Genomic DNA, 24568 nt, shown 5'->3' with positions numbered 1-24568 from the left:
AATGTCTTAAAAGTGTTCAAATAGTGAAACCGAATGTCCTGTGGACTTTATTTGCTCGTATTTGTCTCCAACAAGACTCTTTTTAGAGCATCATCTTCATGATCTGACTGAGCTGAACTTAGAAAATGATTTAGGGGTCTGGTTTTTTTAACCACACAATGTCTACATGGAAAGTGGATGTAGGGTCATATAGGCAAAAGTAGTACACGTGACAAATAAAGAATGAACAATTTATTAATGAATTATTTAAATAGGTTACATCAACACAGAAAGAAAACTGCACTCAGCAAACCATTTCATTGGGTTCTTAAAGTGCTGAAGCTGCAAATAACCTCATGGCCTCAAGGTCAAAATGGGGTGTTTACAGTCAAAATGTTAAGCAAAGTAAAAAATCATAGAAATATAAATCACATGCACAAGTTGGTGTCTGGTCAGTGAATGATATAGACATGGATCAGGCTATCAATCATTGTAAAATGTCTTCATTCAGTGTTTATTGTGGAGATGAGCGGACTCCCGACAGGGCTGCATGGAACTGGATGATGGTCCCCCAGTGTTGAATACAATGTCTCAGAATGCAGGTGAGTGTAGAGGACAGGCGTAGGTGTGACACTCATTCCTACAGGTGGCACAGACTGCGAACGTGCTCTTCCTGGAAGAAAATGAGAATAATGACTTGATCTGTTCTGATTGCTATTATGGGACCATAAGAAAAAACAATGCATAAGAGGAGTCATCACTTCCCACCCCTAGACAATTTGCACTGTTATTTTGTTAATATGTTTATATTCCGTATAAAATTTTCATTTTCTTCAAATTAATTTATAAATACAAGCACAACATGTAAAACAAGACTAACTCTGATATTCATGCTGTGATTTAAGGGTCCTAAGAGGCGCATGCGTATTTCACTTATATAATACATGTGCGTGAGTGAACAGAGCATCTGAAAAGCTGTTCATGTTTTGGTTATTTCAGTTTGAGTCAAAGTAAAGAACCTTGGTTTCATCACGTTCCGACAGTTGCTGTCATTACTCGGGTATTTTACTGTAAAAAAAAAAATTACTCCACACTACATTATATTTCAACACAAATTCAATTAATTTGGGGGTGCTAATTCCAAAAACAGTGCCTATTTTGCACTAGCATGTCATATCATTTCACTATTTTGCCTTCCCATTTACAGTTTGTGCGTCTCACTGGCCTATCTGTTTGCAGTGACGTTGCCAATTGGCTCTATCATTTAGAAGGCGGGACTTATTCCAACTTATTGCCTTTGCAATATCTACCATTCATAAGCAATATGAGTTCACCACAATGGGTGTCATTTAAAGCTGCAGTAGGGAGTTTTGAGAAACCGTTGACTTAGCCTGAAAATTTGAACAAGTACAACTTACAGGTCCCACCCCCTTGCTCTCTGCTGCGCTACAGCCCTCCCTCCACAGCTCGTCCTCCACAGCGGAGCCCGTCGTGAACGCGCAGGCTAAACAGGGCCACCGATAACAGCGGATAAAAAGTTATATGCACATTCACTAATAGGGACTAAACGTCAATAATATGCTTTACATTGACTATGGCCTGCCCATACTATGACTACAAACCTGGTCCTCAAATCATTATGTATTTTCCAATAGCCTACATGTAACTTTATAACGTTGCACTCTTTCTATAAGTTATAAATAGCTAGTAAGATAACGTTAATATAACGGTAACTAACGTTACAGTATGTAAGTAATTATTCTAGCGATATATAATGCTAGATAAGGTGTGCTAGTACATTATTTCAGCAACATGACAAGCCAGTGAATTAGCAGGTTTCAATTGTTGCTTAGCAGAGTGCGTGACATTTTATGTTATGCGGCTAGAGTTTTGACACCAAGTCAATGGGCTCTGTGTAATTCTTTCTTTTTCGCTTGTTTATCATCATCAGTCTTTTTCTTTTTACCTCTTTGTTTTATGAGCAGGTGTCACTCGAGAATTGGCAGTTTAGGTTGTTTCTCCGTCATAAGTACAGCTGCAGCACGTCGGCAATCTTGAGTTTGAACGACGGCTCGCGCTTCGGCGCTCGCGCTGTGCAAGAGAGGGGTGTGATCAGCGCGTACAGAAGCGTGACTGACACTGCTAAGACATTCCTCCCGGCTCTGATTGGTTGTTTCTGACCGGGAGCGTGTATTTCTTGCAAATGGCAATAGGACCACTGGGAGGAGCCAGAGGAGCTTGATTTTTACACAGATTATCTGTCTCATATTCTACTGTCAGGACATAATGACAGTATAGCAAATACATTTTTTCAAAAGTTACCTACAGCAGCTTTAAGGCTGTCATTAAAGAATCTTACTTAATATGACCAATTCTTAACAACAGCTTTTAAATTTGCTGACATATTAGGAATACTCTTTTTTTCATTGCATGGAAAACGAACACTTTACTTGAAAATGTGAGAACGTAAAAGCATCATACTCAACAGAACAGATAGTTATGTGTGTTATTTAAATAATTGGGAAGATCTTAACTAGCAGAGAACAAGCATATTAGTTTGAATTAGAGATCAAACTACACCGATTTTTTGTAAGAATTTTTTTTACATAGGCAAATATAAACAGTATAGGCCTATACTGCCCTACAAAGGCTAAGAGCAGTATCTTCAATTTTTCACAAAATGTTTTTTTGCACAAATAAAAAGTGCAGGATCTGCTCTACAATCTGTTAAAATTTCATATGGCTACCTAATAAGTTTCTTATATAAATTTACATTTTTAGTTGCAGTATTGTATAGAAAAGTAGAGTAAAACCAAGGCAGAATGCAGTATCTGCCCGTACTGCAGTCTGTTTTACTATGATACTGCAGTTTGCCTTTGTGGGGCATGAGTCAGGTTTTATAGCATACTGTATATGTATATAGCTCATATTTCATTTATTGATATATTGATTCCCTGAATGATTAAACTTAAACTGTTTGTAATTACATGTGAAGACCTATCCCAAACTGAAATAAAACCAATACGTTAATGATTGCCATAAAAAAACAGCACTTTTGTGATACAATTAAAATATATTAATCTAATAACGCGTGTTTTTTGTTTGTTTGTTTTTTGAAAAATATGATTATAATGCCAAAGGGGATGGAAAGTCACAGCTTAGCAGAAAGAATGAAGATGGAGAAAACGGTCAATAAAAAAAAAACAAGAAAACGGGGGTTTACATAATATGCCACATAATTTTAATAGTTTGGTTATAATTAACATATACTGTACTTTTGATGACTATAAGCAGCTGCTGCAGCTGTGTGCAAAGGTTTTGGTGATTTATGATTTATGATATAAACAAGTGATTATGATCACTTGCTACACTTACTGCTATATGTTATTGTATGGCCATGTAAGTATACGCAGTAATGCAAAGGCAAAGCGCAGTATAGCCTATAAAACTACCAAATTTTGCCTGACTGTCAAAAAACGAAACGTTTAATATTCACCTCCCTTTGATCTATCTAATTGTACCCTTTGTTGTTAAATTTAATTCGATGCTTATATTTGGTGTAAGAAAAACACAAAAAGCTGTTTTTCTCAGTTTGGAGTTTTTGCTGATACTGCTCTTAGCCTTTGTAGGGCAGTATAGGCCTACTAAGGTGCATTGTGTAATATTTATGAGGATCTGTTGACAAATGCAATATCATATACATAACTACGTTTTCAGTGGTGTATAAAGACCTTGCTAAATGAACGTTATGTTTTATCACCTTAGAATGAGCAATTTCTATCTACATAAACCGTGGGCCCTGTTACATTGAAATGCCACGACATGTTTCTACAGGAGCCCTAAAGGGACAAACGCGTTTCGTCACTATATTGTTCTTCGTGCAAAGAAGCAAGCTAAAATCAGCGAAATGCAAATAAAACTCTGACACAATGATGAACAAGTAACAATAATATTTCGCAATAGCATCGTTTTACTGAATAATTAGGTAAACCTAATTTCTTAAAATATTTGTAAAGAAACCTCATTGATTAAATGGCTACTCTATGCTGTCTCACTCAGACTACGACATCTTTTCCTGTCGGTCACCGTAACTTCTGTTGGTTGCAATTCGCAACCTCACCACTAGATCCTGCTAAAAATCACACACAGTGCATCTTTTTTACAGTCTATGCTTTAACCATGTTCACTAAACTTTGAGCGTGCAAAATTTATTACGTCACTCACTGAAGCGTCTTTTTATAAACATGAATTCAACATAAACGGTAAAACACTCAAAATGTAGAAAATATACAATCTACTCGACTTTACTGCAAGCCAAGAGGTCACACTGACATATCGATCTTCTATTGGTCATGTGTTCGCAGTTCAAATGCAAGAAAAACTTCGCATTAGCTTGCGTGTGTTTGAACGGAAGTCGAAAGAAAAGTGCAGTTTGACTGACGTTATACCCATTACAAATACCAGTTGACCAGGAAATTAAAAAAACGAACAGTTCATACAGCTTATGAAATCATTACGAAATCAAAGGGGAAATCGCTTGGAAGGGCAACTGGAAGCGTGATGAGAGGAAAGACGGATACATTTGCAAACCGAGGAAGAGTTTTGCCTGTGCCACACTCAAAAAAATGATATGTTGGCTTTACTTAACTTTTTTATGTAAACAGGTTCCACATAACTATGTTTCGTTAAACAAACATAATATGTTCATGTAACTTCAACATCATGGAATTTGGTCATTTTAAGCGACCCAATAGACCAATTTTCAGTTGGTAAACATGGTGACGTTTTTATGTGGGCGGAGCTTAGGTGGTGGCAGAACGATCCCTCTGGCCGCTTCACTAACGTAAAGTCTGCAAGTTTTGTTAGCTTGTTTTTAACAATGACTGGAGAAAATCCGATTTTATCTTAATGTGCAAGGCCACTCACTGTCCAGGACCGCGATTGTTATTTGCAAAAGTTAATTTTAACGGACAGAACCAGATTGGCCGACCCGTACTGTAGCCTACACGCTGGACGATCTGACAGGATTAACACGCTACCTCCGGTTGAGTGTCCTGACTTCTACACCTACCTGATAGAGAAACGGAGGGCATATAAATCTTTAGATGCCTATAACTATGTGCTGAATGGTCATGTACAAGTTGTGCGGTACGATCCGCAGTTCTGCCTAGCCAGCACCATGAAGACGACAATGTAAAGAGTGACATTACGGTGCAATTTTAATGAGGTGAATATTTTCTAGAAATAAAAAGTTGCAGATAAAGCATATTAATTTTTCATTGATTCTTGCACCCAACAACACAACAAGATGACATTTAATAATACGAAGAATAATTTAAGATCCTTATTTTGTAGCCGAATCTGTGCTGGTTTGTATTTGCCGCCTCCAGTTTTCCCTTTGTTCTGCCACCAGCTAGCGCCGTGACGCAACTGTGACGTCGGCTGGAAATTGGTCTATTAAACTCTGAGCTAAAGAGTTAATTAAGTGAATAACTGAGTGATGATTGAGCATTATTGAAGACACCTGATGTTAACAAGCAGAATCTCTGAAGGAGAAACCCGGAATGTTTAAGTCACCATTATGGAGATAAGTGTGTGTTTTAGTTAGGCTCTTGACCATTAACTTATTAACTTTATATTTTGTTTGGTTGCTGTACGTGAGTTATAACAGCCAGATAAACAATGAACTAAGGATGTCTGATGGTGTTGGTTGTGATTTAACATAATCATTATTTCACAATCATTTGACCTCAATCACTGAACTTATAATTGAACCCACTTTCTTAGAAACTTAACTCAGAAAATCTGTTGAAGTTACATGAACATATTATGTTTGTTTAACAAAACATAGTTATGTGGAACCGGTGGAACCTGTTTACATAAAAAAGTTAAGTAAAGCCAACATATCATTTTTTTGAGTGCAGGACGAAATTGCAGCTAGGAGGACGTCGAGGACGATGGCTCAATCTCCTTTGTTTATACGGAAGGGGAACCGATGATCCTGGTGTTGGCTTGACAATTCTGCGGAACAATCTACATTTGAGGTAAAGTGCTGCTGCAGCTCATCGGGTTGGTTGGGACATGGTTCAAAGGGCAGGGCGGGGTCATCTGCCGGAAGAATTTGTCAATGAGATGACATGGGGGGTGCTGGATGGCAGAGCCAGGCTAAATACACATTAATTGCGTATTAACGTAAATTGATATTAACTTAACCCTAAAACAGGAAATGTGACTCACGAGTCACATCGTTTATATTGTCTTTTTTGGGGCATAAGAACGATTTTTTCGTCAAATCCTTTTATCACTTATGACAGCCTGGTCTGTCTTGAGTATGCTGGTCACATGATTTGCTTCAAATTTTTTGTGATCAATTAGTCAGCCTGACCTAAATCCAACATGGCTGCCAGTGGTGCAGAACCATGTGCAGAACATTCAGATTTTGAGATAAGTAAATATATATTAAACTTACTTTTCTTCTGAAAAAAAAAGAAAGAATACTGCTAACATTAATTGTGAACATTGTCTTAAGGTGCTGAAGGAGAAAATTAAGTAATATGTTGTTCATGTTGTTATTTAGCACGTTTTGAAATGTATGTGACTCCTGAGTCACGTTGCCTGTTTAGGGTATAAAAAATGGATTTATTTATAAGGGCTTTATTTATAAATACATACATTTGCACTATTCAAACTTAAATGATGGAATATAGACCTAAGTTTGATCTTGTTTTAAAAAAAAACAGTCAGCAGATTATTGCTGAAGTGAAAGTACTTAAAAAAATGAAAGTATGAAAAAGTTATGGAAGTTTAAACTTACAGTAAATCAAATATACTGTACTTAATATTTTTTCTTTTTTATAAAATATGTATTTTACAAAATATTTTTACTATAAAATTACTATAAAATCAAAGCCATATATCTAACCAAGTTGTGTTCCAAATTTGAAGTTGATATCACAAAAATTGAAGTTCACATGAGATGTTGTTTAGGCATAATACCAAAAATAGCCACCGGGTGACTTACATTCCATTGAATTTAATTGTATGCATTCTGCCATGACAAATTAATAAATTTCACAAAATATGGAACCTTGAGACTCGGACCTTTCTGACAATATGTGTTTTGTCAAGATTAGAAAAGGTTTTGATCATAAATTATGAAACATGACGATGCCCAAAAGGGGAGGAGCCCGATAAAAGAATTTAGAGTACCGTTTCTATGGTAACGCAACGTCCAATTTCAAAACGGGTTTCACAGGCTAAATCTTGAGTTCGTAAGCTTTCGAATGATATATCATTTGTCATTAGATCAGGTGAAGTATGGGATATAATTGTTTTAAAAATGCAGTGGCAGTAACAGTTAACAGATTAATGACTTGGTCCTTTTTTATACCCTAATCAGGCAACGTGACTAAGGAGTCACAACTCATAAAATCCAAAATATATCAAATTAAAAAAAAAATTATTTTGGATATGTTTTATTTAAGTCCAGATGATATAAAAAATGACATGAAATTATTTTTTGCTTAGCATTTTCCACTCTTGCCTGTTTAAGGGTTAAATAAATACATAATATTCAAGAAAAATAAACATGAATGACTTATTCATGTTTCTTTTTTATTTATTTTTATCGATTGCAAAAAATAAACTAGATTAATCACACATTATTCAGTGCTAAAAATTCCATTCCAAGAGAATAACTCAGATTTTAAATTTATAAGAACAGACTATATTTTGGAGATCAAATATTAAACTTACTTAAACGCTCACACACGACTGTGATAATCAGTATGGCAAGAATCAGCAGCACACAAGTCACCAGAGTCATCCACATTTTTATTCCTATGAAAGAGGGATATTGAGCAGAATTACATAACAATGATTGCATAAATATTCTAATAATTTGTGCAAATTTTGCATAAGACACACTATGGTATTTATTGCTACGTGCTGTAAATATATATTGTTTAATACCTGTGTTCTCATAACAGTCAGGAGGAGGCAGGTGGAGAATCATTGGTTGGCTCAGGGATGAGTGATTTACCCAACACGAGTAGTTTGTACAGTCAGATACATTCAAATATGAATGGAGGGTGAATGATTCATCTGGGTTGGTTTTGTTAATGTTGTATGTGAGAGAGACGTTCTGAAATCCTCCATTTCTCATCCACACCTGCTCTACAGCAGAAGGGTAAAACCCCTCAGAGAGGCAAAGAATCGTGTGACATCCATCCGAGGTTCTTACATGTGACACAGACACATTGGGGTGTGCTATAGTAAATATAAGAGTTATTAGTAAAAAGCTCATGTATTAGGAGCAGATATTTGTCCCAGTTATATGATATACACTCAAGTCACTATGATTTCTGATTCTACTCATAATAAACTTACCAATCACTTGAACAAATGTTCTTTCTTCACCCAAAAGCTCAGAAGGAGGTGGTATGGTTCTTGTCACAACACATATGTAAGTGCCAGTATCATTTATCTGCAGATTTGATACCTCAAATGACATTTCCTCAGTCTTTGGAATAAATCTAATGTGTTCTTTACATGAGTGATGTATCAATGAATTGTTACTCTTCATTAATGAACACAGTTTATTATTAGTTTTCAGTTCCACTGTGAAACATTTAGTGTCACTTGATGGTTTGTATTTACAACTGATATTGACTGACTTTCCTCGATGAACAGTCTGAACTGAGATGCCATTGAATTCTGAATGTCCACCTATTACTGAAAAAGATGAAAATTCAGTTTTACATTTGAAGTTATATTAAAAAGTAGGGATTCAATTCAGTGAATTTTCACATTTTGAACAGTATTGTATAATCACCAGAAAATATGGACAGCAGCATCAGAGCACATGTGGTCACAGAGTTACACTTTGATGATATCTATTAAGAACAAACAGAGAAATACAGCGATACATATTAATACTACAAATATATTTTTTGGTTTCGTTTGTTCTGAAATAATGACTGGCTGACTGCTTAGGTGTTTTAGTTAAATAAATAAACATGAAATATTAATTTGAACTGAAATTAGGCTACTTTGTTAAATGAGAGGGTACAAAATACATGAAACTAGCACAAATAGGAGACCACTTGCCAAGCCCAACTTTAGTTAATATAAAGCATTATTTCCCCAAATATATTTGACAATAGAATTCAACAATTGACCAATCAGATTCAAGCATTCATAAGAAGCTATCTTTCCACAAAGTGTTACATTTTCAAGACTACAAAATATCACATGAATTACTGTTTAGTTATGCTTCACATTGACTGAAACATATATCATATTTGAATGAAAAACGTCAGAAAGTAAATGCTGATTTATAAAGTAAAATAAAAAATATGTTTGTATATATATATATATATATATATATATATATATATTATTGTAATATAAAACTCCCATATTCTCACCATTTCATATTTCAGAAACTGCATCCGCTTTTGCATTTTGCATGGGACTCGCTGACTGTTCTAACTCATGATGGTGCAAATGGAGAAGTGATATTGGTCTGAGGTGGCGACGTTATTTATGTCAACTCAGAAACAAGCCCATCCAATCCGACTGAGGCTGTCTGAGAGTACTTAATTTGTAGACTGAAAGAAAAATAAACTAACGCTTAATAAAAATAAAAATAAACTCTATAATTTAGGTCCTGACAATCAAGAGCACTATGAGATTCTCAAGCAGTTATTCTATGACATATAACCTACAAAGTTAATCTGTATTCATCCAGGGAGCAGCCAATCACAAAGCTCCCTTTTCTTTTATGGCTTCACTGATTGGACGGGACCAATATAAGAGGCATTGCTCATTGTCCAAGCTACAATGGAGAAGTAACATCATGACCTGCAGCTGTCTGACAATGTCTAAAAGTGCAAGGATGTTTAAATGTTAAACCAAATGTCTTGCAGACCTCATTTGCTCATAACTGTCTGCACCAAGACCTCTTTTGTAGAGCATCTTCACGCTCTGTAGAAGCGGTGAGGTCTAGTTATTTTAACCACAGCGGGGTTGTAAACACGTGAAAGGCAGAGAAGCTGTCATTTAGGTCACGTGTGAAAATGTAGATATGAAATAAAAAGAAGTCAGTACATGGATGATGTGCTCAGACCTAATTACTGCCTGCAGTTGCACATAGGTTTTGGTTGAAGATGAATAGGAAGCTCTTTGAAAAAGTGTTCCTTGTATTTATTTATACACTAAGTGATATTTTAAGTGTTTAGTTTTGCATGTTGAAGCTTGCCATCTTTTTATTCTTGCCATTGTAAAGAAATGTTTTTGCCCTGTTAAGGAGAGAAAATAATTTTGATTAAAGATTATGAAGGCACATGATTTAGGAAAAAAGAATGATGTGCAAAGATAAATGGTGAAGTAAAACATCAAAGATGCTTTGCCACAAGCTGTAGGAACTACACTATGGTGATGCCACAGTTCCTTCCATTACAGCGTTCGCTCCTGTGCCTGTTCCTACTGCGTCCATCTACCCTGAGGCGCAAGTCAGATCGCTTTCACCTGGCGCTCCTCCTCGGTTGCCTCGCGGACTCTTTGCACCACACCTCGAGGCCTCTTCTGGCTCTGGCATCAGCCCTGCTCCACCTCTTCTCACTATAGTGTCCAAGGCCCAGCTACCTTGAGCTCAACAACTATGATGATTTTCGTGCTCCTGGATAGCAGGACCATATCTGGTCTGACTGCCCTTGCCTTGGTGGCTTTAAAGGTGCCCTAGAATGGTTTTTTATATTATTTTATAATGTTTCCTGGGTTGCCCTTATAATGTTAGTATGTTTTTTAGATCAAAAATAGTCATAATTTAGAAATAAAAGGCATTTTTCCTAGCCTGATTTTAGCCTCTGATTTGAACGCTCTGTTTGAAGGGGCGTGTCTGCTGTGTGTAACCGGCCTCTGCTGTGATTGGCTGACATGCTTGCATATGAAATAGCTATGTATTACATGTGAAACTCTCTCGAATAATTTTACTACAGCTATTATACGTTTTTACTATTACAGCTATCGAGATTAACGAATCGTGAGATGTTTTTAAAGTATTTAGATCTATTCCCATCACATACAATGTTTCCGTGATGACTGAGCATTGAGCAAGCAGATCACAGTCTGTTGATCGCGAGCATGAAGATCTTATCATTGCAATGCAGTTTCTGCACTCTCTCTAATGCTTTCACCAATGCAAACACGATCATGTAAATACAGTAAGAGCTTCGTTGTGCAGTGTAACGTGCGTCATTGAAGTCATAACGAGTTTGGCAAGTGTCCAGATAAACTCGCGCTGTGGAAAGATTGTTCTTTGATTGCTTTCTTTATATAATTTATTCACAATTTAAATAAGTTTTTTTTCATCCTACTAAAAGAAACGATGTGAAGTTGATATTTTAGTCACTGGCTTGACTTACTGATGCAAACAGTATTGAACGATTTTGAGAGAAAGATTACCTGTCTGAACTTGAACAATTACACATCAGAAAGTGTTGCTTGATAGCTCGATCCGAGGCCAGCTCTGTATTGGCCCAAGTTAAGGAAACAGTCGTCAGTGAAATGTTTGGAAATTTCCAAAGAAAATAAAATTAACCCATTGTTTCTTCAGAGGCTAGGAAATTCATCCAGAGGATGAAGGAAATAAAAAATACTTTTGTGTTCATGTGTACATCCAAACACTGAGCAACTGCTATGCTTCGGCTGCGCAGTTCCGCCTGGCATTGAACATGGCATATGCAAATTCTTGGAGTCATACATATTAATGATCCCGACTGTTGCGTCACAGTCGGTGTTATGTGGAGATTCGCCTATTTTTCAGGGGTGTTTTTCAAAAACGAGATTTAAGTAAATAGGAGAAAACAATGGTGTTTGAGACTCACTGTATGTCATGTCCATGTACTGAACTCTTGTTATTTAACTATCCCAAGATAAATTCAATTTCACATTCTAGGGCACCTTTAAACTCCTCGACCACCGATGAGACTGGCAAGGGAAGCTTGGAGGTTTTGCTGTACAGGTTAATTGCGCTGAATGATGGGGGACTCCCAGCCATTTCCGCAAGAAATTGCTGCACTGTCTTTCCATTCCTTCCACTTGGGACATGGGAAAGTCGTAAAGTAGGAAGGTCCATTGCAGCCGGGTATGATGCCTTACTGAAAGCACCCGACTTTAAACCTCCCCAGCAGTTGGCTGTGCTCAATTGCCTTAAAGGGTTAGTTCGCCCATTTAAGACATGAAGTTGTATGCAATCCTTACCAGCACTATAGTGCATACACACTGACCCACTCTGTAGTCACCTCCCTGGTCAGAGTTCTGGCCGCTGGAAGTTTTTCAAGAAAGTACTCCCGGTTAGTTACCGGGGCCTCAAAACTGTGCGTTTTTACGTGAAAAAATTATTTGCATTTCAAAGCTTGATTAATTTACCACACAAAAAAACACGCCAGACAAAATTCATACCTCAGTTTTAATCGGCACTATTTTCTTTCCATTTCTATCAATCCGCGCTGCTGTCAACGTCAACAGTGCGCACGTTCCGATCAGCTGTTCCATAGTGTTTACACAATCGATTGACAACGACGTAAAATGTAGAAAATGAACAATGGTGCGAACTTGTAAATTCCAAGGCTGTGACCACAAGAATGTGCCGGGATCACCGTTCAGATTCCATCGTTTTCCTGTTTCGGATATACGAGACAGCTTTGGCTGGTTGCCACCGGCTACTCTGCGGGAGCTAAAATATCCAAAATCAAGGATTATCGTGTGTGCAGTCACAGTGCTCACTTCAGCGAAGACGATTACATCCCCAACCAAGGAGAAAAAAAACAACAACAGATTTTAAAGAGTTTTGCTGTACCAGTACCACGGGTAAGCTCTATTTACTAACTTTATGATCCCATGTCTAAACTGTAGCCTACGGTAAACAAGCTGATGTTAAGACTGCAGTGGAAAACACGTGAAAAGATGTCTAATATATATATATATATTTTTTAGGGATTTAGGTACAATTTGATGAGAAAACTATTTGATTGAACACACACAATCTCTGTCCTCTCGCTCTCTCTCTTCCCGTTCTATCTCCATCTGTTGAAGTTCGGCATCGGTATACTCTGGTTCATAAAGGTATCCCTTTGGCGTTGTGCTAAAATTACTTTCATCATCATCTGTTCCGTCTGACATTGTGCTAAAATTGGTTTCATCATCAGAAGTTTCGCAGTCAGACATGTTGTCAGCGAGTCGCGCTATCAATGTGACAGTTTATAGAAACACTTGCTGTAAGGTAATGGGCAAAAAGGGTTTTAGTCAATTAATAGGATGTGAGGATCTTAAAGTATCTAAGATTAAAAAGACAATGCATCCAGTAGCCTACTAGTAATAGGGATTGAAACAATGAATATAATTTCAATTCATATAATTGTGTTAAAAAGTTCAAATCTGACATGTGTACAAAGGGTAAAAATTAACAGAGGAATATGTAAACGTTAGATTGATTAATTAATTTTGTAGTGCCTAATTTATGGGTAAAAAGTGTTAATCTGTGATCGCCAAAGTGATCTTAATCTATGCGGCGTGATCGATTGCTTTTGTCTTCCACCCAAGTTTCCGGGGAAATCGCGGTCTTTTCCTCATAACACTAAAGTTTTCAGTGAGGAAACCTGACTCTATCACTCTCGTGATTATTTCTCCCCTTTTTCAGGGGTGTAACATTTTGGAGGCCCCGCTGGGATTGCTGTTCAGATGTCCGGTGGCCACATACTGGTTGCTGAATTCAGAGCCAGCTAAATCCCCCCATAACAACCCAGGCAGGGAGGAAAGTGTTGCTGTTCGAAGGGACCTGGATCCTGGTGGTGAAGTACATGTCAACTGAGGCCATTAAGAGATCATCAGAGACCGTAAAGACCATCGGGTTCAGTTTCAAGTCCTGCATGGTAAAAGTTCCTCCTGTCCTGTCACCATGACAACCACCTTGGAAGAGGTACAGGGAGAGTTAGTAGGGAAATTGCACATCCTGACCAAGGACAACTTACTAGAGATATGTGATTTTCTTGGCATATCAGGCGAACAGAGAAGAAATGTCCAAGACAAATCCCGCATATCATTGATGACTCTTATTATGATGTTCATTGAAAGAGAGGAATTGGCAGAGTTAGAAGATGACGGCATGTCAGAATTGTTGCTACTTCAAGACAAAATGGCGGAGATGAACAGTGGCATGGATAACAAAACAGAGCAAACGGAACATGATATGGAAACAACAGGAACACATCAAGGAGTGAAAACCGAGCAGATTACTGCAGTCAATGCAATGATCAGTGATTCTCTGCACCAGCCCCAAACCCCTGTCCATCGTCAGGTGAGCATGCAGCCCTCGCCCAGTCAATACTGGCGCAAAGAGTTTAAAATTTCTGGGCAGATAGGTGAACCGGGCCAGAAAGAGAAACTGATTTTTTCCAGCCTTGCCCATCAGATTGAGAATGGACTTAACAGAGGTTATCCTGAGGTAGAGATTGTAGATGCAGTAATCAGGGCTATTTCTTTAGGCTCACAGCTCCGCAGCTACTTGGAAGGTAAACCCCAGCTAACTCTTCCCACACTTCGATGCATCCTGCGTTCCCACTTTCAAGAGAAAAGCGCAACAGAGCTTTACAAGCAGCTAACTTCTGAGTCACAGCATTGCAAGGAGACCCCTCAAAGCTTCCTGATGCGCGTCTTCGATCTGAGGCAGAAAGTACTGTTTGCGTCCCAGGAGTCAGAATCAGGACTTAAGTATGACCCGGCGCTGGTCCAGCGCATGTGTTTACACACCGTCCTTACAGGTCTCCAGAGTGACAGTATCAGGATAGACATGCAGCCCCTCCTGCTAGATAGTGAAATGTCAGATGAGGTCTTGTTAGAGAAGCTTAACATTGCTGTTGCTAATGAAATAGAAAGACGAAACAAAAAGCGGTTTAATGCCACACAGCCTTCTACGACTGTCAGTGTAGTCCAGTCAGAAGATACGCCATCTGCCAAGTGTTATGTGAAGGAAGTCAAAGCGAAGATACCCGCAGAACTATTAACAGAGTTAGCTGAACTTAAGACGGGTGTAGCTTCTCTAAAAGGTCTCAGTGCAGAGATAGCTCAGATTAAGGAGACATTACAGCAGCCTATGTTTCAGTCACAGCCTTATGTTTAAGCCCCACCTCCAGTTAGGAGGGCCGATAGGGAACCCCAGCCACCCCTGCCCCAGCAGCAGTATTACAGCAACTACAATCAGCTCCAAGCACCATCTGACCCTGCACAGCATCAATATGCACCTAACTGGTATACAAACCGTTCTGCTCAAGCTACAAGGAGGTGTTTTGTCTGCCAGCAGGCCAGAACAGATGAACGCTGTACACACTGCTTCTGATGTGGGAGTGGAGAACATTTTCAAGCTGGATGTAAAATCCGGGGAGTCAGACCATCAAGAGAGGCCCCTTTAAACGGGAAAGGGTTACCGCTGAGGGACGAGTGTTAACCATAGCTATCGAAAAGTCCCAGAAATGTGCAAATTGTGCCAGAGAAGATTCAATGGAGAACCTGAAACAATATTCATCATGTAAAGAGACACTGTATTGTTCCAAAACATGTCAAAACCAACATTGGACCAAACATAAGAAAACATGCACTCACCTGGAAATTGACTCTTCTGCTGAAAAGCTTTCCTGCACAGAGGAAAATGCCCACTCTTTATCATCTCTAGCACAGGTTTGCCACCCCCATAAGGTCACCTCCCTAGTCGGTAGACAGTGCCTTGTTGAGTGTTACCTGAATCACCAACACCTCCAAGCTCTATGGGACACAGGCTCTCAGGTTTCAGTCATTGATGAACGATGGAAAGAGGAATCCCTCCCAAACGCAAGGCTGAGGGATGTTTCAGAAATCCTGGACTCACCTGATGAGCTAAGATTGACTGCAGCAAATGGGACTGAAATGCCGTACCTGGGATGGATTGAGACAACTTTTCGGCTAGCCTCTGAAACTGACCAAACAAATGAACTGATCATCCCAGTGCTGGTGATGAAAGGCTGTCACCTATCTCATCCCATCATAGGTTTCAATGTCATCGAGCACATCCTGGCAATGACCGAAAAGACTAAACGGTACAGTACAGTGAGAAAAGCTTTTCCAAGCCTCAAAAGAAACAAGGTGAGCGCTTTCATACAGGCTGTTAGTGCAGAACAGACAGATGAATATGAGGTGAAAATAAAGGAAAAGAAGGCTGCTGTACCAAAACACAGTAGTATTCAGATTGAGTGCCGTGTAGCTTCCCAGCCTTTCAAAGAGGACACGACAATGCTTTTTCAGCCAGACCTGAACCCTCAGTGGCCAGATGGACTTGAGTTGTTTGACACATTAGTCAGAGTCAGGAAAAGTGCTTGTCCAGTCATTATGCTTGATGTCTCTAACCCCACTGACCACGACATTGTCCTGCTAGGACGCACAATAATTGGTACAGTACAAACCATAATGACTGTGTTACCTGCCCAAGTCTTTGAAAAAGCTGTCACCTCAGCCACAGTGAATCATACCAGCGTTCAAGCCCCATGTAGTTTTAGTGAACAGTGGGATCCACCAGTAGAGTTAAGTCATTTAGCCGAAGAGCAGAGAGAGGTAGTTAGGCAAATGCTTAGAGAAGAGTGTCACTCCTTCTCCAGATCAGACAATGACATTGGCTGCATTGAACGATTGGAAATGACTATTTCTCTAAAAGGACTCGGAACCAGTCAATCGCACATACATGTCAGTGCCCAGGCCACTGTATCAGGAGATGAAAGGTTACCTTCATGACCTCATAGCTCAAGGATGGGTTAGGAAGTCAAACTCTTCATACTCTTCACCGGTTGTGTGCGTCAGGAAAAAGGACGGGACCCTCCGGTTGTGTATAGATTACAGAGAGCTGAACCAAAAGACGCATCCCAACCGTCAGCCAATCCCTCGGGTCCAAGACATCCTAGACAGCTTAGGTGGTAATTCCTGGTTCTCCCTCTTGGATCAGGGAAAAGCATATCACCAGGGGTTTATCTCTGAGGAAAGCAGACCACTGACAGCATTTGTGACCCCGTGGGGACTCTATGAGTGGATACGCATGCCATTCGGTCTCATGAACGCTCCTGCAGCTTTTCAGCGTTGTATGGAGGAATGTCTGGAAGGGCTCCGGGATAATATCTGCATTCCTTATCTTGACGACACACTAGTTTTCAGTAAAACTTTCGACAGCCATGTGAATGATGTACGTAAAGTTTTACAGCGCCTCAGAGAGTATGGCATCAAACTCAAGCCAAGTAAGTGTGACCTCTGTAAACCCCAGGTCCGTTATTTGGGAAGAATAGTGTCTGCGGAGGGCAGTAAAGTTGACCCAGCTGATTTTGAAGCAGTAAGAACATTGAAAGAAATCAGACCAGAGACGGTGGGCCAGCTCAAAAAAATGCTTGGTTTACTCACTTACTACAGACAGTACATCAAAGACTTTTCTAGGAAGGCCAGCTGTCTGTATGACCTCCTGAAAGCAGATTCAGAGAAAGTTTCTGACCACCCACGAAAAACAAAACCAAAGAAAGTAAGTCATGTGGTGCCCTCAAACAAGCCAATCCTGTGGACTGACCAGCACCAACAGGCACTTGAACAGCTGATTGACTGTTTGCTCCACCCACCAGTCTTAGGTTTCCCTGACTTCACTCAGCCATTTGTTGTACATACTGATGCATCACACCAAGGCTTGGGAGCAGTTCTTTATCAAAAGCAAGATGGGAAGCTTAGGGTAATTGCTTATGGCTCTCGAACCTTTACAGCAGCTGAAAAGAACTATCACTACCACTCTGGCAAGCTAGAATTCCTAGCTCTAAAATGGGCAATCACTGATAAGTTCCATGATTATTTATACTATGCTCCGACATTCACTGTGTACAGTGATAACAACCCGCTCAGCTACATTCTGTCTACTGCAAAACTGAACGCAACTACTTCCAGGTGGGTCGCAGAATTGGCTGACTTCCACTTCACAATAAAGTACAGGCCAGGTAGAGAGAACAGTGATGCAGATGCTTTGTCAAGGATGCCACTGGATGTAGAGTCACTGATGAGAGAATGTTCTGAAGAGCTTCCACCAGACACTATTGCCGCCACGATACAAGCAGTAGAGGTACAGAAAGAGTCTGTTGCAACTTGGTCACTTTTGGCTGCATCTATGTCAGTATCAGTTGAAGGTGAGACAACCGCTGCATCAATCAGCTCGATTCCAAAAGATGAGATAAGAGGAGCACAAGAATCTGATCCGGTCATCCGTCCTGTGCTCGATTTCAAACGGTCTGGTTCCAAACCGCCAGTTAAGGAGCAAAAAGAATCCAGTTCAAAGACAAAATGCCTTTTCCGAGAATGGGACAAATTGACAGTAGACAGTGATGGCATTCTGTACAGAATCACTACAGCCCGCAAGCAGTTAGTTCTACCAGAGCAGTACAAAGGTAAAGTGATGAAAGAGTTACATAATAACATGGGCCACCAAGGTACTGACCGCACTGTATCACTAGTACGTGACCGCTTCTTCTGGCCATATATGCAATCTGACATTGAGCACTATGTGACTCAAACTTGTAGCTGTGTCAAACAGAAAAAGCCAAGCCATGAAATAAGAGCTCCTCTGACGAACATTGTGACAACACAGCCATTTGAACTGGTATGCATAGACTTCCTCCATCTTGACAGATGCAAAGGCGGATACGAGTACATCCTCGTTATTGTTGATCATTTTACACGTTTCACGCAAGCCTACTCCACCACGTCAAAGTCAGGAAAAACTGCTGCAAATCTCATCTTCAATGACTTTGCCCTGAAGTTTGGGTTCCCCGTCCGCATCCATCATGACCAAGGGGGAGAGTTCGAAAATCAGTTGTTCCGTCAGTTAAAGAAACTCAGTGGTATGGCAGGGTCCAGAACAACACCCTATCACCCGATGGGTAATGGTCAAGTGGAACGTATGAACAGAACTTTGTTGCAAATGTTAAAGACACTGACTGAGACACAAAAGTCAAATTGGAAAGAGTCTCTGCACAAACTAGTTTATGCATATAACTGCACCCGTTGTGAAGTGACCGGCTATTCACCATTTTTTCTTCTGTTTGGGAGATCACCCAGGCTTCCAGTTGATATGCTCTTTGGATTGTGCACAGAGGCAGCTCCCAGTAACCAGCGAGACTACGTGGAGAAATGGAAACAAGGGATGGAGGAAGCATACGCCATTGCAAATGAAAATGCTCAGAAAAATGCTGAAAGAAGTAAGAAGTATTATGACACCAAAGTTAGGAGTGCAGTGCTACAGCCTGGCGAGCGAGTTCTGGTTAAAAACCTGACACCAAGAGGAGGACCAGGTAAACTCCGTAACTATTGGGAAGATACAATTCACACAGTAGTGAGACAAATGGGTTCAGACCTGCCGATTTATGAAGTGAGACCAGAAAAGGGTAGGGGCCGCTCCAGAGTCCTGCACAGAAATCTGCTCATGTCCTGTGACCACTTACCTTTTGAGACACAACCAGAAATGACTAACGAGGACAAAAGTAAGAAAAAAAGGAGACATCAGCCTGCATCACAGTCTCTCGACTCCGATGAAGACAGCGGGGATGAATATGACCTTCATCATGAGCCGCTACAGGTCCCCACATACACTGAACCAGCGAGAGAGTCGGAACACAGGCCTCCACCACTGAAAGAGACAGTTGTAGTGCCAGTTCCTGATATGCTACCAGCACAGCTCTTTGTTGAGAAGCAGTTGGAGGGGACAACAACCGTTAAAGACCTACCTGCTGAAGAGATGAACTTGCCTGATGATCGTCCACCAAGGGCCTTTCCTTCATTAACTACTGTTGCTGAACCTGAGGACACTGCTGTTGCTGAACCTGAGGACCCAGCCCATCAGCGGCCACAAAGAGAAAGACACCCTCGAAGACGTATCACCTATGATCAGCTTGGTAGGCCTTCCTTGTACAGTATCCAGCCACAACCGCAATTGTTCTCTGTCTACCCTGCACCAGGACTGGTTCCGTGGTTGCCATCACCACACCAATATTACCTTCAGCCACCCTGCATGTATGGACTTCAGCAATCATAATGCTAGGGATGACAGGTTTGACTTAATTCACAGACTGTTGCAAGAGACAATTTTCAGACTATGCGTACAGATCATTGAGCCTGATGGACTGTTGAATTAACAGTATGAGAAAAGACTGCTTATGGACTGTTTATACAGCTGGTCGACAGATATGGACTGTGGATAATGCGTTGACTTTATTTGAGCTGTGACCTTTGACCTCTGCTCAAGTACGGACTCACAAAAGATGATTTTCTAGGTCCAGTGCATAAGAGACTCTTTAAGATGAATGTTGGTAATGTCGGGACGACATTTATTTTGTCGGGGAGAATGTGACAGTTTATAGAAACACTTGCTGTAAGGTAATGGGCAAAAAGGGTTTTAGTCAATTAATAGGATGTGAGGATCTTAAAGTATCTAAGATTAAAAAGACAATGCATCCAGTAGCCTACTAGTAATAGGGATTGAAACAATTAATATAATTTCAATTCATATAATTGTGTTAAAAAGTTCAAATCTGACATGTGTACAAAGGGTAAAAATTAATAGAGGAATATGTAAACGTTAGATTGATTAATTAATTTTGTAGTGCCTAATTTATGGGTAAAAAGTGTTAATCTGTGATCGCCAAAGTGATCTTTCCGGGGAAATCGCGGTCTTTTCCTCATAACACTAAAGTTTTCAGTGAGGAAACCTGACTCTATCACTCTCGTGATTATTTCTCCCCTTTTTCAGGGGTGTAACATCAACAGCTTATCGGAACGTGCGCACTGTTGACGTTGACAGCAGCGCGGATTGATAGAAAGGGAAAGAAAATAGTGCCGATTAAAACTGAGGTATGAATTTTGTCTGGCATGTTTTTTTGTGTGGTAAATTAATCAAGCTTTGAAACGCAAATAATTTTTTCACGTAAAAACGCAGTTTTTTGAGGCCCCGGAAACTAACCGGGAGTACTTTCTTGAAAAACTTCCAGCGGCCAGAACTATGACCAGGGAGGTGACTACAGAGTGGGTCAGTGTGTATGCACTATAGTGCTGGTAAGGATTGCATACAACTTCATGTCTTAAATGGGCGAACTAACCCTTTAAGCCAGGTGTTCAGCTGGGCCTTTGTTTTAGTGAGATTCCCACTGTCCTTTAGGGAGCTGTCGTACTGCTTTCCGAGGCATCGGATCCTTTGATCTTGGATTGTTGGGATCTCAGAGCCTTGGATGTTGAAGATGATTCCTGTTAGCCTCCCTTACAAGATACTGAGGCTCCTAGACTTTTACGGTTTAAACTGTAGGCGTGACCATATTGCCATCAGCGTTTTCCAGTGCGCTCAAGATCCACTGTGTCCCCTGATTAGATGGAGTCATCACCGCCACGTCGTCCATGAAAGCTCGACAAGTGGGATGTCTTGTGCCGTCGTCTGCTTTCGGGCCTCTGCACTGCTTTCCTCCTGCCTTTAGCAACAGATTCATAGCCGCTATGAACAGGGCCACGGAAATCGTGCATCCTGCCATGATGCCCTTTTAGAGCCTTTGCCATTTGGTGGTGACTGTTTTTGGTGGTAAATAATTTATAATAAATAATTGAATATTCCATCAATAAACAAGAATTTCAAGGATTTTAATTTCGTGGTGACTAAGTCTGGAAAACACAACTTTTAAAAATCTGAACAGATTTTAAAATACTACGTATCATACACTTGTCGACTTTGTGAATGGTTACTAAAAAAAACACACTCTAAATGACTGAGGACAAGATACTTTCATAAATTTCCATAATAACGAGATCAGAACATCAGAACATCGTGTGAAATTTGTCAACACCAAACTTCCCAAAATCTACAGAATGAATACTGTAGAACACTGTAGAAAACAACATGACATCATGACTTTGCGTAAACATACACGCCACTTTCAAGTCAAGTGGCGTGTTATCTATACACATTTTGAGCTATCCGCGTGCATGTCCACGCCGAAACGAACCGTCATCTTTTGCGTGTATGCCTACGCCATTAAATGTCGGAGTGATTCCGCGTGTATGTGTACGCCGTTAAATGTCCGAGCGAAACAAAACAGTTTGTTTATGCACAATAAGCAATATGTTAATATTAAGTAACAAAACGATTCACTGTTATTTGAACGAATGGGTTGAGTGAACGATTCAATGAATCACCCATTAAGAGTCACTTGTTTTGTTCCTAAATTAAACGTGTTTGAACAAATCAGTTTTTTAATCACTTGGTTGAGTGAATGATTTAAAGACTCGCTTGTTAAAATTACAGAATGATTCCATGTTTCTAAACAAATGAACTGAATGCATGATCAATTGAACGCATGACAATGACAACTTGTTTAATATAACAATCAATTGTTACTTGGCGTATTGATGTAACCTGCTGAAAAACACGACGAATCTCCTCCACTAATGCACTTTTGGAACGCTACTCTGTCAATCAAATTGGAAGACCAGAACTACCTGTTGTATAAGGGTAGAGATCTGTCATTGTATAGTGTCTTTATTCAGTGTTTACTTCAACAGGGCTGCATGGAACTGGATGATGGTCACCCAGTGTTGAATACAATATCTCAGAATGCAGGTGATCGTTCCTCATTCCTACAGGTGGCACAGACTGTGAACTTGCTCTTCCTGGAAGAACATTAAAAAATGTATTCAGTCATTGCACATGGTGACGTAAATCACATGTGAGGGGAAATGAACACTCTATTACTTGAAATAGAACAACAACTGTACATTTGTGGGCATGATCAGGTTCAGATAGATGACAGAGGGTGTTAAGGTTTACCAATAAAACCAAGAACAGGTACTAAAAGCGTGTAAGATTTGTGGCTGCTGAGGTATAATGTTACTTCTTTTATTATGTGACAACATAACATGACACTTGATGCCTAATGACATTTTTCTTATAATTAATATCAAGATATTCTGAGAGAAACACTTTTAACGGCCCTGTTTTTGCAAAAAAATTGTTTTACACAGTTCCAGTTTCAGAATGACATTTTTAAACAAAGAGACTTTTAGAATGGACAGTGAGACTTACTGTAAAATGTACACATGACTGCAATGAACATGAATGCAATGATCAAAAAGACAGCCAACACCGAAGAGATGATAAACACTACATTCACTGTCACACCTACAAGACAGAATAATTGTGAAGACCTCATAAATACAGTATATGATATGATATTTAAATAAAAAATGCGCAATATCTCAAAACCTACCCCCTCTTTCATAGCAGACAGAGCTTGATAAATTCCCCACAAGTGGTTGGTTTAATGATGAGTGGTTTACCCAGCAAGAGTAGATTGTGTCATTGAAGGTTTGTGGCGGCAGTACAAGATATGAGGATCCATTAAATGATTTGTATGAGTATGAGCTGTTGAGGACGTCTCCATCTCTGATCCACAGCTGTTCAAGAGAATCATGGTAAAATCCCACAGAACACATAAGCATGGGAGATCCATTAGGCCACTTCTCACAGGACAGAGACAAGACGGGACGTACTGCAGGAATTCACGAAAACATTATTATAATAATCTATCTATCAACAAATCTATTAATGTTTTTTTTTTCTTCTGAGTACAAAGAAGTATTTACCAAAAACTTGAACTCGTTCTACTCCCAGATCCTCTTCAGGTGGTTTTGCAATCCTCTTCACAGTACAGGTGTATGTGCCGGTGTCCTGATTTTGGAGATTTAATAGCTCAAAAGATATTTCCATAGTCTCTTTGATCCAAATGAATCTGATGTGATCTTTACAATCTTGTTTTTTCCATGAATCCATATGTAAATATGAACACAGTGTATGATTGAATGTTTGAAGATTCACTGTCATGATTTCTGTGTCATTTTTTCGTCTGTAGTTGCAGCTAATTTTGGCAGATTGTCCATGATTGACAAATAACGTTATAGTGTTATTTGCTGCCGCATTGCCAAAAGCTGAAAAACAAAGACCAGCAACTTGAATTTCTAATGCTTTCTCTCTCGTCGCACATGCAGGTGCTTCCTGTGTCTTTTGCTGAGGCACAAAAATTCTGATAGATTCAACTTCAAGTACTTTTGATTTCTTTATGTTAGTGGGTATTTAATGCAATTTCTATTACCGAAAACCGAAGACAGCAGCATCCATCCACAACAGATCAGAGAGAAACACTGCAAAAAAGATTACACATTAAACAGAAATATCATATGAATATAATTTCAACAAAGATCTCATGAATTAAGTGATAAGATTCAGAGCAGCATATTTATTAAGACACTGAAATTTAAGAAGCATTAACTTTTGAAATTTGTTAACTTATTTTGCAGATCGTGATAGCTGCATTTTCCCCCGTTGTAACAAAAACAAAAGAAAGATTAAAACTTCTTTCAGCTTAGCAATATTCATTTAGATCTAAAATTATTTTCACACATCTTCATAAGAATCACATACTCACCATCCCTCTTTCCTGGGAAAGTGTCGAAT

The 24568-nt window shown here is 39.5% G+C and overlaps 1 protein-coding gene across 3 annotated transcripts; it reads right to left on the bottom strand.

The window, feature by feature from the left end:
- Positions 1–283: 283 nt before the first annotated feature.
- On the bottom strand, positions 284–24250 carry LOC130082772 (tapasin-related protein-like). Of its 3 annotated transcripts, none has more exons than XM_056247627.1 (6): positions 9408–9617; positions 8813–8873; positions 8368–8712; positions 7951–8247; positions 7735–7818; positions 284–652 (listed from the first exon to the last, which is right to left on the bottom strand). In XM_056247627.1, the coding sequence occupies exons 1-6, from the start codon at positions 9441–9443 to the stop codon at positions 483–485; spliced, it is 993 nt and encodes a 330-aa protein (XP_056103602.1). In that variant the 5' UTR covers positions 9444–9617; the 3' UTR covers positions 284–482. The 3 variants fall into 3 exon arrangements, with proteins under 3 accessions (XP_056103602.1, XP_056103604.1, XP_056103603.1); XM_056247629.1 differs by having other exon boundaries at positions 7951–8154; XM_056247628.1 differs by lacking the exons at positions 7735–7818; positions 7951–8247; positions 8368–8712; positions 8813–8873; positions 9408–9617 and adding exons at positions 23141–23236; positions 23325–23606; positions 23701–24042; positions 24207–24250.
- Between the last annotated feature and the right edge of the window lie 318 nt (positions 24251–24568).

The sequence above is a fragment of the Rhinichthys klamathensis genome, unplaced genomic scaffold, assembly GCF_029890125.1.
Source record: "Rhinichthys klamathensis goyatoka isolate OS25496 unplaced genomic scaffold, OSU_Roscu_1.1 h1tg000050l_1, whole genome shotgun sequence".
NCBI lineage: Eukaryota > Metazoa > Chordata > Actinopteri > Cypriniformes > Leuciscidae > Rhinichthys > Rhinichthys klamathensis.
Note: the sequence above shows the minus strand (reverse complement) of the source record. Positions and strands in the feature narration are given on the sequence as shown.